Source organism: Perognathus longimembris, chromosome 2 (assembly GCF_023159225.1).
Source record: "Perognathus longimembris pacificus isolate PPM17 chromosome 2, ASM2315922v1, whole genome shotgun sequence".
Classification (NCBI taxonomy): Eukaryota; Metazoa; Chordata; class Mammalia; order Rodentia; family Heteromyidae; genus Perognathus; species Perognathus longimembris.
This window is the reverse complement of record NC_063162.1, coordinates 100981866-100997749: the sequence shown is the minus strand read 5'-3', so window position 1 is coordinate 100997749 and position 15884 is coordinate 100981866. Positions and strand designations below refer to the sequence as shown.

The following is a 15884-nucleotide window of genomic DNA, read 5'->3' as shown; positions in this document are numbered from 1 at the left end:
TATATGATAACGGTTTTTCCTCTAACTTGAATTTGGAAATCATTATTTCTTATTCCTTTTTGTTGGTAAAACAATCTAAACGTGGAAAGTTTTAACATAGAGTCACCATTGAAGACTACCAGATAATTTTGTATTGGAAGAGAGAAGAGCAATGACTAAATTGTAAATTTCAGTGCTTTATAAGGTGCCTTGAGTCGACTTTTGTATTATAGGGGTTTGTTACAATACAGCTAAGATGACCACTTAACAGTTTATAGAAATTTCATGTATAAGTCAATATTCTTAGGATATTCCTACATATCCTTTGGATTGAATAAACTCCTGTGAAGCTTTTCCTCTCCCCTAAAATGGTGCATAATATAAACATGCTGTGTAGTATGCAGATGTCACTTATTAGCTTATAGTGTGTAAATTGAAAGCCTATTTCTTTTTTTGACAAAGAATGACCTGGTGGCAAATTTGCCATTTTATTTTGCTAGGTACAGGCAAAAAAAATTCCTCATCTTTGATCAGAAGCAAGACAATTTCTGAACTTAGGACAGAAGTTAGAAAAACGATAAATGTCCATTTCAACCTTGACCGGCCAAGAAGAGCTAGTATACTTTTTTTCTTAAGTAATTTTTCACACTTAGCAGGTTGAGAGTCTTGTTTATTAATGCACTATTCCTAGTAAGGAATTCTTGTTAGAGGCATGGGAGTGAAATAGTGTGGAATGTTGGTGAGTGCTTCTATCATAATACTGTAGGTACGTGGACTGGTGCAGACTTGATTCTTTTTCATGACCCCATTTAGGAGCTATTAAAATTATTACTGTTAAAAATTCAAACTTTTATATTTCATATAATTAGAAAATAGCCAAACTCATTATAGAGCTTCTTGACTATAAAGAGCTCTCCTTTTGTTGAAATTTACCAGAATTGAATGTGGTTAATTAAAAAGAAAAACACCACTTAGCCTATATTTCAGATAAAATAATGTCATGGTAAAACACATTACAAAAATGAGATTTTAAAAGTGATTTATTTTCAGTTAGGCTTAATTTGTTATGCAGGGAAGCAGATAAGATGAATGTCCTATAGCAGACAAAGATTTTAAATGTTAGATTCGAATTCATCAGGTAATTGTTTGAATGAGGGTTGGTGGGTAGAAGGATAACAAATTATGGTTAGTGTTTCTTAAGAAAAAAGATGTGAATCCCAACCTTATTTCAGGGAAGCCTTTAAAGCTGATGATGGACGTAAGTCTAAATGTATGTTTCGTTATATTGCTCTTAAGACTACTGAGGTGGCAGTTAAATTCTTTAAAATAAAATGGAAGCATAAATACTATTTTGCCTACAGGAGTTTTTAACTGGTGTCACATTGAAGGACTTTCATGTATATGTTGCTATAACTTTGTATAGTAAAAATAGGCTAATTTTTAAAGACTAAGATAAGTTGTGATATTTACTCAATGGCATGCTTGCTTAAATACAGTATTTGGGGAAAGATCCATTGCAAAGATTGTATGAAACTATTCAATTTTCCCTGTAAAAACCACTTGTTCAAGATTGTGTAAATACTAATCAAGTGTAACTGCAATATAAATACAAAAGAAAGTGTGTATATATACACACACATTTATATTTGGTACAGAGGCTTGAACTCAGGGTCTCACACTCTTGCTTGGCTTTTTCACTCAAGGCTGACATTCTACACTGAAACCTCTACTGCAGTTAATTGGAGATAGCATTTTCATGGACTTTTCTGTCTAGGCTGGCTTGGCTTTTCACCCTTGATCCTCAGAACTCAACCTTCTGAGCAGCTAGGGATTTTTTCTTTTTCATATTCTCTCTCTCTCTCTCTCTCTCTCTCTCTCTCTCTCTCTCTCTCTCTCTCTCTTCCTCCTCCTCACCCCCCCTCTCTTTGGTCAGTTGTGGAGTTCAGATCTCAGCCTCCTGAGTAGCTAGGATTATAGGCATCAGCCACCAGCACCCAGCTTGAATGAAAAACAAAATATATGTGTATAATATTTGTTTGTTGTGGGGCTTGAACTCTGCCTGGGTGCTGTCCCTGAGCTTTTTGCTCAAAGCTAGCACTCTACCACTTGAGCCACAGCTCCACTTCTGTGTTTGTTTTTTTTTTGTTGTTGTTGTTTATATTGGAGTGAAGAGTCTTAAAGACTTTCCTGTCCTGACTGGCTTCAAATCTCAGTACTCAGATCTCAACCTCCTGAGTAGTTAGGGTTACCGGTGTGAGCCACTAGCACCTGGCTTGAACCTATTTTTTAAACGCACTGTAAGTGGCTGTTTACTATGTGTAGTATAAACCATCTCTAAGGTTTTGTTCTAATTCATTGGAAGAGTATGTTTTATCTTTTAGTAAAGCCCTAAAGTCCAGTCCTTCATAAAGTTTTTGGAAAAGTCTTATTAGTATGTAAAAATTTACAAGTACCTGAAAAGATTACTCAATTAGGTATCAAATTAGATTGATACTAAATGAAGTGTTTAACATAGTCATCAACATACACTATATTCTGATGGAAGTTATTGTCTTTGTTCACTGGTGAAAAGCTACTTTTTGAAGTTACTGCCTAGACAGCATTTACTTCAGTAATTATGCAGTCTAATGACACAGTATTGGATATAAGCCTAAAGAGGAATGGGGAAAGTCAGGCAAGAACTAGGGAATGCTACTAATAAAAACAATCTCAATGCAAACAGTCGTGCTTTAATTTTCAATCACTGAGGGAAATTTTTTTTAAGACCAAATGCTTTCATTATCATGTTAGTGTCAAAGTTACTTTTCCTATCTTGGCCTTTAAAATTTAGGACTATTGCCAGGGTGCCATTGGCTCATGCCTGTAATCCTAGCCACTCAGGAGGCTGAGATCTGAGGATCACTGAAGCCAGCTCAGGAAAGGAAAGCCTGTGAGCCTTTTATCTCCAACTAATTACCAAAAAAAGAAAAAAGGAAAAAGGAAATGGACCTGTGGCTTAAGTGGTAGAGCTCTAGCCTGGAACACAAAGAGACAGCTCAGAGACAGCACCTAGGGCCAGAGTTCAAACCCTAGGATGCATTCTCTCTCTCGCACTCTCTCTCTCTCTCTCTCTCTCTCTCTCTCTCTCTCTCTCTCTCTCTCTCTCTCTCTCACACACACACACACACACACACAAATTTGGGCTTTGTAGGCATTACAGAATCATAGGATTGAAATAGCAAATCCTGGGTTTAGGTCACATGCTTGGGTGGGACCATCTTAAGTAGTTGTAAGCACCCTTCTTCATTGCATTTAAGCCCTTTTTCCTTTACTCTGCCCTTAAAATTATGCTTCTTTCACCTTCTGATTAAAATTTCTACTTTTACTTTTCTTTGTGGTGCATTCAGTACTAAGTTTTCATTTCCAAGTTCCTACTAATTTTCAATAGTAAATCTTGTGGGAAAAGTAATAGTAAAAATAAAGATTAAGATCTCAACCACTATCCTAGTGAGCTGCTTCTAAGTATCTAAATACTATTAATAATTTTTACCTGTTAATTTTAGTTTAAATTTAGTTACAGATCTGACAAATAGGCTCCATGCTCTGGTAAACATCCAAGTCCATGCTAAGTGTAGTATTTTATGACACTCAATAATTGTATCCTGAGTTTCTATTTTATGGGATATAAAGTTCCATTCAAATATTTGTGTTTCAGACACATTGGTAAACAGTTGGGATGCACTAGTCGTTAAGATAACTGATCCATAAACATTAAATTAGAAGTGTAATGAAATCATGGAGGGACAATGTATGAGTGGGGTAGTTTGCAGCTGAATGCATTGAAAAGATTACATGTGAACAAAGATACTCAGGTGAAAGCCACATAGGTAATGTGGGCAGAGTTTTTCTAACAACAATGAGGGAGACCAGAGGCTTTCTAGCTCATCATAAAGACTTTGATAGACCCGGGAAGCCATATTGGAACCCTGAGCATAGGAATATAATGGGATGATCTGGTCTTTTTTTTTTTTTTTCTTTTCTTTTTGGTGCCAGTCCTGGGTCTTGAACTAAGGCTTGGGCACTGTCCCTGAGCTTTTTAGCACTTAAATTGCAGTTCCACTTCTGGCTTTTTGGTGGTTCATTGGAGATGAGTCTCATGGACTTTATTGCCTGGGCTGGCTTTGAACAATGATCCTCAGATCTCAGCCTCCTGAGTAGCTAGGATTACTTTATGGGCCACTGGTGCCTGGCAAAATACATACTTAATATATTAAATAGTTTTCTTGATAGGCTTTTTGGTGAGAACAGACTGAAGAATGGTGTCATTATTCATGGAGGCAGAAAAGAAGGTGGCAGAGCCCATTAAGAGGGCAGGTCAGCCAATGTTTCAACATGGCAAGATGCATTAGGTAATCACCTGAGTTCATTATTCCCTTTTGCTATTTCTGTTCATGCAGTGCACAATCAAGCTTGGACTTAAAACATGTTAAAGTATTAAGTTACTATTCTAGTCATCAGCTATCAAATGTTTAAGTGATTTTTAGTATAAATTGCTCAGCACTTAGTTTAACATTTCTTAATTTGAGTCATGTTTGCCTCCAGAGTACTCTGTCCCCCAGTCACTTCCTTTCCTTTCAGTCTTGTTCTGGTTTAAGTTTTATTTTTATCTTTCTCTATGGTACTTAACACCTTCCTAAATCAGGAGTCAGATTTCCATACTATATAATCTCCAGTATTATCTGAAGCAGAGAAGTAAGCATGTAGACCTGCATAGTCCCATTATCCAGAGTATAGAAGAAACATTAAAGGATGAAGATATAAGTGACCTTCTAACGTGTAAAGATCACGTGTTTGTGTGGGCATAGAACTGGAGTGGTTGTGCCTGTCCTTGTGATTTTGGTTGTCAGGAATTTAGAGGACTGGGAAGATGCAGGTATCAGCAACAAACCTATATGGTTTTGCCCTACTCCCAAACCAAGTGATCACTTAAGTAGACTCTTGTTTTCAATCTCTACTCTGTGCTCTGAAGGAACAGCTCATACTCTGAGATTTATTTGGGGGGTGTATGCAAATGAGTATGTTTTCCCTCAAAATTCACCAGGTGCATGAAGGTATCCAAGACAAAATTTAAGAAGTAACTGGGCTGGGAATGTGGCTTGGTGGTAGAGTGCTTGCCTAGCATGCATGAAGCCTTGTTGATTCTTCAGTACCTCATAAACAGAAAGAGCCAGAAATGGTGTTTTGGTTCAATTGGTAGAGTGCTAGCCTTGAGCAAAAGAAGCTCAGGGGCAGTGCCTAGGCCCCGATTTCAAGCCCCAGGACTGGCAAAAAAAGAAAAAAGAAAAAGATACTGGGTAAAAGGTATTGATACTCTAGTGTTTAATTATATGTAAACAACCTTTATCATAACTTTCTGTGTTTGAGCTTAAGTCCAGTAGACAAGCCCACTCAGTAAAGACTGGATGAATGTGTACTTTGACAACAAATATTTAGAGCTAAGTCTGAAACAATTGGGGCAACTTTTCCCATTGATAAAGTGGTTTGATGTTTAATAGAGGGCACTGAATCTTTCAGGTGTTGCTAATGTTTAATTTATAACAATCACATGAATGAATAAAAATTCATACTGCCAACAGTGTAAAGAGAAATGTGGATGCTGAACTTCATTTTTAGACACTGATATCTAGAACGGTTTATTACTGTGTAAGTTACAAATAACAAGCAGCTGGAGTGGGCAGGAGAATTGTACTGCTTCCTAGGATTTATTTTCTCCTAGTGAGACCAGGAAGAATTGGATCCCTGTCACATTTTCTGTTTTTCCCTTTGCTTTGTCATTTTACAGCCCCTATTACCTCAGACAGTTTTTATGCTAGGATGGGAGCTATAAGGATTTGCCTTAAAAACTAGTTCTAAGACCAGGCACTGGTGGCTCATTCCTGTAATCCTAGCTACTCAAGAGACTGAGATCTGATGATCATGGCTCAAAGCCAGCCTGGGCAGGAAAATCCATGAGACTTATTTCCAATTAACCACCAGAAAATTGGAAGTGGAGCCCTGGCTCTAAGTGGTAGAGTGCTAGGCTTAGCAAAAAGAACTGAGAGACAGGGTCTAGGCCCTGAGTTCAAGCCTCACAACTGACCAAACACACACAAACACACACACACCTAGTTGTAATTACAGATGTGGCATTAGAAGGGTTGTGTCTAAATATGGATAGGTTAGATGCTTTAAAAACACTGGGTTCCCATGGCTCATACTTGTAATCCTAGCTACTTGGGGGGACTGAGAACAGGAAGATTGAAGTGCAGGATCAACTCATAGCTGGTGGCAAATTGTGCACATCGATCAACCCGTTACATGGGAGGATCACAGTTCCAGGTCAAGGAAGGGTAGAAGAGAATGCAAGACTCCTTTCTACAGAGGGAAGCAGGACAAGGTGGTGCACAGTTGTGATCCCAGCAACTATGGGAAGCCTAAAGTAGGCGGATCCCAACTCAGGTGCATGCCCCTGTGCAAAGCAAGACCCTAACCTAAAAATAACCAGTGAAAAATAGGCCTACTGTGCCAGCCTAGCAAGTGTGGGGCCATGAGTTCAACTCCAATTTTGCAAAAACAAATATGAACAACAATAAAAACAAAGCCAAATGCAGCAATAATCATAAAATCTGGGCAAAGAAGTCTCATTACAAGAGTTTTGTTAAAAGATGCCAGATAGAGCTGGGAATGTAGCTTAGCGGTAGAGTGCTTGCCTAGCATACATGAAGCCCTGGGTTTGATTCGTCAGCACAACATAAAAAGAAAAAGCCATAAGTGGCGCTGTGGCTCAAGTGGTAAGAGTGCTAGCCTTGAGCATAAAGAAGGCAGTGATAGTGCTTAGGCCCTGAGTCCCAAGCCCCAAGACTGGCCAATATTTTTTGTCTATTTATTTTTTGTTCATTTTGAGACTTGAATTCAGGGTCTGAGTGCTGTCTCTGAGCTCTTTCTTTTTTTTTGCCAGTTACGCAGCAAGCATGTCCTAGAAAGCTAACAAATTTAATAAAATGAAACACATCTGCTGTACAACTGAATTTTTTTAGATGGAGATATAATAATATGACTTGTATAAGTTATGAGATCCAAAACAGTGGTATAAATACACCACAGAATATTTATTATAAGTGAGGGTAGTAACTTAGATGGAAATCTGTCAGTGTTCAAAAAATATATATGTACAAACAAAACAATTTTCTTCCCTTGATAAATCTACAAAGTATAAAATTATGAGTATTTACATAATTTCATACTAAATGTGTGAAAAATATACCATGCTAGAACAATCTCGTTCCAAAGTTTGAAACATAATTCTGTCAAAAATATTCTTCATACAATGTATGAACTTATCAATAACTTTCTAAGTATAAAGTTCTTGATGTGACTGTCAGACGAGGATCCTTCTGAGTTAAATTTTGATTAGAATTTCGTTTCCACTGGTACCTGAAAGAAGACGGAAAGTTCTTGTTTTAAAAGATTTGTTAAGTTCTAATTTCGACAAAGGCTCAATTTTACCAAGTACCAACAATTTTTTGCCTTGAATTTCAACGACTAACCTTCCATTGCTGCTTGTTACAGAGATCTGTGTGACATGCTTGATCTATGGACCTACTGTAACAAGTAAAACAATAGTGCAATATGCAATAGCAATGTATTTCTTCACATTTGTTTCAGGGACCATGTGATCTCCAAGAGGCCATGTGTGCTGGCCAGGCACATTCAGCTTTTACCCTTAATAGGGTAAAAGATTGTGTCTAAATATTGATAGAGTGGCTCATGCTTGTAATCCTAGCTCCTCAGGAGGCTGAGATCTCAGGATCATGCTTTGAAACCAGCCCAAATAGGAAAGTCTGTGAGACTCTTGTCTCCAATTAACCATCAAAAGCTTGAAATGGAGCTCTGGCTCAGGTGGTAGAATGCTAGACTTATGCAAATAAGTTAAGGGACCACACACAGGCCTGGAGTTTAAGCCCCAGTACCAGCACACACACAAACATGGATAGGAGGTTAGATGCTTTAAAAAAAATATGGATGCTAGGCACATACATGGCACACACCTGTAATCATAGCTACTTGGGAGACTGATAACATAAGAATCAAGGCACATTCAGCTTTTACCATCATTTTGGCTCATCCACAACTGTGGATTTTCCTCTAAGAAAAGTCAGGAGCCAATGTTAAATGTTTCAAGCTTCTATGGGTCAAAGATCAGATTTGAATGTTCTTCTCCTGCTTTAATCCCTGTTATTTCTTGAGAATTCTGAATCCAGCTACTTGTAGAGGGATTTTCTGGTATGAAGTGGGTTTTATTTATTTCTTTATTTAATCAAGGTACTCAGGCAAGGTGCTGAGTCTGCATTTCTCTGGAATCTAGTGTTGGGACACACACAGCCTTGTGGCACTTATCTGGATTCTCTCACCTCAGGTCTATTTAACTTTCTTGAATGACCTGTTCACTTGACCTTTGCTACTTGATAGCACTCTTTGGTTCAGTTATCTTGTGTCACACATCTCTTCATTCCTAATATATATTTAAACTAATTCCTGTTTTTAGGTCTTTAAGAGAAATACCACCTCTTGTGCCTGAAGACAGCCATTTCTTTCTTTCTCAACCATTTCTTTCTTTGATTAATTTTTCATTGAAGAACAGAAGCAGTATACTGTAGTGAGGAGAATATAGGTTTAAATTCTGTTGCTGTCACCAAGTATGTTACTGTAAGAAAATTAGTTAAGCTCTCTGAGCCAGTTTCCCAACTTTCTCACTTGTATCATGAAGATAGCATCTTTGTCTATTGTCATAAAGGTATAAAATAATGAATGGATGTTCATGCCATGTACTGGGCCTATACATCATCAACTATTTGATTTGATATTCTGCATTTCTTAAGTTAGAGACATTGCCTTAAGGACTGAATGTTTTAATAGGGAATGTTCTATAATGGAGTAGAACTCTATTTAAATGATTACATGACAACTCATTCTAAAAAGGAAGGAAAAGAACACAGCTTTCATGCTGTGCTAGATACTGTGCCAGGAGCTTCCTATGTGCTTGGATATCAGGAGGTGTTTATTAATTCCTCAGCTCCATCACTAACTCATCTGTAACTGGATATAGCAGTGTGGTCTCTGCTGCCTAGATTATTACAAGACTAGAATTAGAAGATTAGAAGAAGATCATGGTTGTTAATTACTTTGAAAAAAATAAAAATATATGCTCAATTTTAATAGAAACCTACTCTTCTCATTTTGAGATTATTTTTCTCAAGATTCCCTATGAGACTGGTTGGTATTATGTTAGTTTCTAGAGATGAGGTACAAAGGCTCAGATAATTTACTAGACTTTCTGCAGCATGCCAAAGAGGCCCTACCTTTTTGTTTGTTTGCTTATTTATTCTCCTTGATGTCTAAATGAAGATAAACCAGATAAAGAATCTCACCTGACATTCTCGATTACGTAATCCTCCGTTTGTGTTTATGGTAAAGTCAAATTTTGTTTCTTTTTCCTGAGAAGAAGACAATGGAAGTATGAATTAGGGACTGATTATTTTAAAATGTTGAAATATAAAGGAAAGTTTAAGAAAGTTTAAGAAATACACATATGAATGTCATCCAAGAGAGCTGGTACCTGGCTGGAATTAAACTTTGAAGTACTATAATCTTTCTTCATCAGAATATGCAAAACAGCATCATGGATTGTTAAGAAAAATATTGAGTCCGTGACTTCATCATCAAAAAATTCACACCGGGTAAGCTTCTCAATGAAATCATCTGAAGAGAGAAAAGAGCCAGCGTACTTAAGAGGAAGTAATTATTTTTTCTAAAGGTTTCTAATTTGAAACTCCACTTACAAATATGTATTTCATTGTAACATTCTGTGTGTGTGTTTGTGTTTGTGTGTGTGTGTGTGTGTGTGTACTAGGGGTTTGAACTTATTGTTGCTCAAGGCTGACACTCTACCGTTTGAGCCACACCTCTGCTTCCTCATTGACATTGTTTGTGAGGCCTGGTAGTACCAATACCTGGTATTGCAATGCCTTCTGGAATTAAAGGGTAGCTTTTTAATACACATATATACTTATTTAATGCCCTAATGGAAAAAGGAAAAATGAGAAGATTCAAATGAGAACACCTTAAGTAGTTCCCACAAGAAATTAATTCAAAATTATTTAGGCAGGAGCCTAGAAAGTTATGTTTCTACTTAATGATTGGAATATCATTAAAGTTAAAAATTGGGATTCTTCCCCAAATAGGAAATATGCTTATAGATAATTGGTATGTTATCATTTTTGGCTGCTACACCTATTTACCAGTTACTGCTGTTTTATTAGAAAACATCTTCCTTAGCATCCCACATTACCTTTTCCATCATCTATAACACATACAATCCTTGTAAGCACTGACGAGCATTTGTTTGCCCAGCCAAATATGACTTGATGTCTGCTATGTGCAAAGCTCTGGCTGAGTAAGAAAAAGTATCAGAGGCAAACTAGACCTGAATCTTGCCCTCAAGAAAGGTAGAACATTTATAAGTAACTGCAGAACTGCAAGGAGTAGTTTGATTCCCCCCCCCTTTTATTATTAGTCAAATATATTTCTATGTAAAGAAAAAGATCCTTGGATTATTTTTGTTTAATGAACAAGAGGTACAAGACATACATTATAGAAATCCTAAGACACTAAGCAAAGATTGTTTCCTTTGGGGGAGTATATGGGAATAGTTGACCAAACAGATACCATTTTATAGTGCTAAAGACTCGAAGAAAGGAGGAGGAAGACAAGGAACAAAGGATAGAGATGGGAGACTGTTCACACAGACAGGCGACTGCAGCCAGGAAAAGGATAAGAAGGAAAGTTATGGTGATGTCAATTAGACTGAGAGGGCTGCCAGAAGCAGGAGTAGACAGTTTCAAAAAGATCTGGGATTATAGGAAAGGAATGAATTGGCAAATTAAGAAGTAACTAGGATCAAGAGAATGTTTGTTATGATAAGTAACTCTTGAAACTAGAATGTGTAGATTTTAGGGCTAAGAGCCAGGAGAGGAAAGATTGAAGATACCAATTTCTGCCTCCTTGAAGACCAGTTTATACCAGTCATCACCTCTCCCTAAAATGCTCTTCCACAGTTCATTTTGATCTCCACCCAAATGTCACATTCAGCATGCTCTCAGATCACTAGTCGAAAACAGCACCATCTCTTTTTCTCTGTGTCTCTTTATCCTGCATTATACTTTTGCTCATTATATAGTGTTCCCTAAGACTATAAGCTTCATGTGGACAAGGGTTATCATTTACTGCTATACACAACCAGAGTAGTTCCTGACAAGTCATATCCTAGGGAGTAGGCAAGAGACAGTGAAACAGAAGATAGAATAAAGCCAGACATCAGGAGCTTACACCTGTAACTCTAGCAACTTGGAAGGCTGAGACCGGGAGGGAACCTCCCCCTCCCACCCCCCCCACCCCCACTTAAGGACAGCTCAGGCAAAAAAGCTGGAGAGTCTCCTATCACTCCAAAGCTGGGCATAGCAGAGCGCTCCTGTCATTCTGTACTACGTGGGATGATTAAAGTTTCAGTCTACCCTGGGCAAAGAGGTCCTCGAGCCCCCATCTCCACAGAGGGAAGCTGGTGTGGTGATGTACTCTTGTGACCCCAGCAACTACTGGAATCCTAAAGTAGGCTGATTGAAGTGCAGTATGGGCTTGAATGTGAAATGAGATCCTAGCCTAAAAATAACTAGTGAAGAATAGGGCTGGAGGTATGGCTCACTGGTAAAGCTCCAACATAATAGCAAGAGAAAGGCTCTGTGTTCAAACCTCAGTATAGGAAAGAAAAAAAAGGTAAAACATTTGAGGGGAGAGTATATTTAATTGAGGACACAAATACAGAATATAATAATGTGATACATGTGAATTCTGCAGATGCACAGGCTGAAGATCCATTGCTCTGCTTGGGGAAGGAAGGAAGTGTTTAGTTATTGCTGGAATTTTCTAGTTGGAAAAATGTCAGCATGCTAGGGATAGACAAGAACACTGATTAGAAAGGTCTTCAGGAGGAGAGAAAAGAGGAGGGAATAAGGATGTGCAACTGGAGAAAAGACTGCTTAAGAAATTATTTCTGGCCAGGTGCTGGTGGCTCACACCTGTAATCCTAGCTACTTAGGAGGCTGAGATCTGAGGATTACAGTTCAAAGCCAGACTGGGCAGGAAAGTCTGTGACTCAAAGTGGCATTGTGGCTCAAAGTTGTAGAGCATTAGCCTTAAGCAAAAGGAGGCTCTGAGTTCAAGCCCCATGTTCTCCACCACCCTCCCCCCCGCCCCGCCCCGACAAAGAAATTATTTCTGGACTTGATGGCTCATTGACTGCTGAGGGAAGGACAGGGGAAGAGATGCTTTTGCGGTTTCTACTTTGGCAACTGGTGAGTAATGTTCTGGTGGTTGACAGAGAAGGGGAGGAGCAGTTTAGGGGGAGGGTTGGAATATGTGGAATGAGCACCTGGGGGGATCCAGAAGGTGAAAGAGTGCATGCTAAAGATTTAGTATGGAGATACATTAACATATAGATATACTTGAAGTTCTAAGTATAGAGGAGATTGACAGGAAAGAATCTATAGATTCAGAACTGTAGGGTTTAAGGTTCAAGCTTGGGGAAGACCAACTGCTGGGGGTTGGGGTGTGTGTAGAGGGACAAGGCAGAGGAATTCAGTGTCAGAAACTGAGGAGCTACTAGAGGGGTAGAAGGGAACCCAAAGAATGAGCTTGCAGAAGTTAGAGAAGAGAATTTCAATGACAAATTCTAAAGAAAGGGGCCAAACACTCAAGCAGGCTCCAGAGAAGAGGCTGAGAAGGAGGCTTTTAATCTTGAGTGACTGGTTGACACACCAATAGGTAACCTTGGCAAGAGTGGTCACATCAGTGAGAGGAAGCCAAAACCAAGTTTCTGTGAGCTTCAGAATGCCAGGGAGGGAAAAGAGGAAGCAAGATAGAAAACAAAACTGCTTTCTAGCAAGTTTAGAGGGAAGAAATAGTTAACATATCTGTTCCTTTACTGCCTACTAGATCCCATTCAAATTCACTTACTTATATATTAGCATAGCTGAAACAGAAAATGCTGTTTAATAAGGATTTTTATTAGCTAAAAATTAGATTTCCTTCTTGACAATTATATAAAATATCTGTTTGTTTTTTTTTGGTGAGGCTGCCCAGTCAGCATTGGCAGAGAGCCTGAAGTGACAGTTACAACATAAAATGAAAATTAAAAATCCTGGGCTGAGGATGTAGCTCAGTGGTTGCACTTGCCTAGCTTGCATTGGCTGTAGGTTCTATCCTTAGGAGAAGCCCTACTGGTTTTTAGCTGGATATGAGGCAACGGCTAGAGGATCTTGAGTTCAAAGCCAGCTTGGGCTACATAGCAAGACCCTGTCTCAAAAATTAATGAAGAACTTACCGTCGCTTCCAACAATATACACGTCTACCTTGATCCTGATAAATTCTTGTAAAATCTGTTAAAAATAATGTAGATATTGTTTAGGTTAGGTTCATTTGTCAGAAACATGAAGAAAATGATTGTAATTATACTTTATGGCTGATGTACTACTTGCAGAACTTTTTATATTTTGAAAAGATGATGAGTAAGAAGCTACTAAAGGTGAAAACAAGGCTGCATGGCAGAAAAAAAAATAAGGCCTGTTGGGAAGAGTAAAAAAGTTTGTAGTAAAAAGTTAAAAAGGATCATTCTTGAAGGAAGTATTATACAGAATGTTCTGTCTTGAACTCACAAGATCGAATCTGGTTTAACTTTCAGCATGAGAATGAATGGGATTAGAGTTTTTTCTACCTATATAGAAGCAAAGAAAAACAAAACAAACACTGTGACCCAGATGTTCATTTTTCCATAGTAGCTGATGTATCCAGCAGTAAGAAAGAGTTGTGTGATATTAAAACAAATTATCTTGAGAGTTCTGTCATATGACACAATTGAGAGAAGTTGAAAAAGAACTAAGTTTGATCCAGTTTTCTAATTTTGTATCCAGTCCTCCCATATTTCATGGATCTTCTCTAAATTCAGCTCAGGCAGTGAAAACCTAAGAAAAACAGAGCAGTGTAAAATTCCTTAAACTTTCTTTATAGTTCTACATTTTGGTTGGAAGCTAATTTGTTTCAAAAATGCTAACCTATAGGAAAAAAGCATATTGCACCTGCTTGCTTTAGTCCTGTTTTAAACCACAGGTAGCATTTATTCTTTCAATCAGCTATTTTTAGTCAGATTTTTAAATAGCCAAGTGAAATTTCATCACTTTATAATGGATGAGGATGAAAGAAATAAAAGGGAGGACTCAGGGTTCTATCCCTCCCCTACTAAATCTGATTTCAGGATAATTTATGGTCTGAAACCATCAAAATGTATATATACACTTAATAGGAGAATGAATATAGGTATCCATTCTTAGAAGTAGGGTTCTACAAAACTATGTGCAGTGTAATGGAAAACACACTTCTTAAGAGTGTGGTTCCCCTCCCTTCTGTCCCTTTATGGAATAGTGTAAAATTAAATTGTGCAAGATTAAAGAGTGTTTCAAATTAACTGTGTATTTTCTAAAGGAACATCCTTTCATTTTTATTAAATATTTAGTTAATGATTGGTTGTTATCATTAAGAAAAAAAAGCTGACTATGAGACATCCTGCTTACATGGGAGGCTGAGAGCAAGAGGATCAGGGTTTCAGGCCAGCAGGGGCAGAAAAGTCCACAAGACTCCAGCTCAACAGAAGAAGCTGGGCATGGTGGCACACACCTGTCACCCCAGGTAGAATGCAAAGCCTAAGGGAGGCAGACCATGGTCCAGGCACATGCCTGGTGGTTTAAGTGAGACTTCATCTAAAAAATAATATGCAAGGGGGGCATCAGTGGCTCACATCTGGAATCCTAGCTACTCAGGAGGCTGAGATGAAGGGATCGTGGTTCAAAGCCAGCCAGGGCAGGAAAGTCCATGAGATCCTCATCTCCTCCAATTAGCACCAGAAAACCAGAAGTGGCAATGTGGTTCAAAGTAGTAGAACCTTGAGAAAAGAGCTCAGGGACAGCTCCCAGGCCCTGAGATTAAGCCTCATGACTGACAATAACCATCATCATCAGAACAAAAAGGGCTGGAGTTGTGGCTTAGTGTTAGAGCCCAGGGATAACAATAAGCATGAAGCCTTGAGTTCAAACCCCACTACTGCTCCCCCAAATATTACCGTTTTAAGACCCCTCATTGATGAAACATCAAGAAAGGACACTGCTGAGAAATCAAGAATGAGGCTGTGGAGGCTGATTTTGGGGACCACGATATTGAGTGGAAGGTCAGCATTCCAGTCTATCTCAAAGGGCAGGTCTGTAGTATTGATCGGCTGGTCCAGTTCTTCTATCTGATTGTTGTCAAGCTCCTCATCAGAATCTTTTAAGCCTTCAGCAGTGCATATGAAGCCCTTCTGCAGGAGAGATAACATGCGTGAGAATTCTGACTATGAAAAACGTGTGGATGTCAAGGAGAACTAGGGAGTTTTTGAAGCAGAGATTCAAAGTTGTGTTGAGCAGTGGGATTATAGCTCCTTGTCTTGGGTACTTACTTAGGACCATAAACATTTTAAGGACTTTCCCCAAGATGTCACTTAAAAAAATGACATTGACCCATAAAACATGTTCAAAGGGATGGAACAGCAGGTGTCAGTGGCTCATGCCTATAATCCCAGCTATTCAGGAGGCCGATACCTGAGGATCATGATTCAAAGCCAGCCTGGTCAGGAAAGTCCTTGAGACTCTTACGTCCAACTACCAGAAAGCCATAAGTGGAGCTGTAGCTCAAAGTGGTAGAGTGCTAGCCTTGAGCAAAAAAGCTCAGGGAGAGCACCCAGGCTCCAA

General features: G+C 38.6%; 1 protein-coding gene across 1 annotated transcript in view; it reads right to left on the bottom strand.

The window, feature by feature from the left end:
- Positions 1-7240: 7240 nt before the first annotated feature.
- Positions 7241-15884, bottom strand: part of Slc26a3 (solute carrier family 26 member 3) — a 32363-nt gene continuing 23719 nt past the window's right edge. Inside the window, exons 16-20 of the mRNA XM_048339796.1 lie at positions 15221-15454; positions 13433-13487; positions 9614-9756; positions 9426-9491; positions 7241-7431 (exon numbers count right to left, since the gene is read on the bottom strand). Of these exons, the coding sequence (XP_048195753.1) occupies positions 7408-7431; positions 9426-9491; positions 9614-9756; positions 13433-13487; positions 15221-15454 (522 nt within the window). The 3' untranslated portion in view covers positions 7241-7407. The remainder of the gene's footprint in view (positions 7432-9425; positions 9492-9613; positions 9757-13432; positions 13488-15220; positions 15455-15884) is intronic.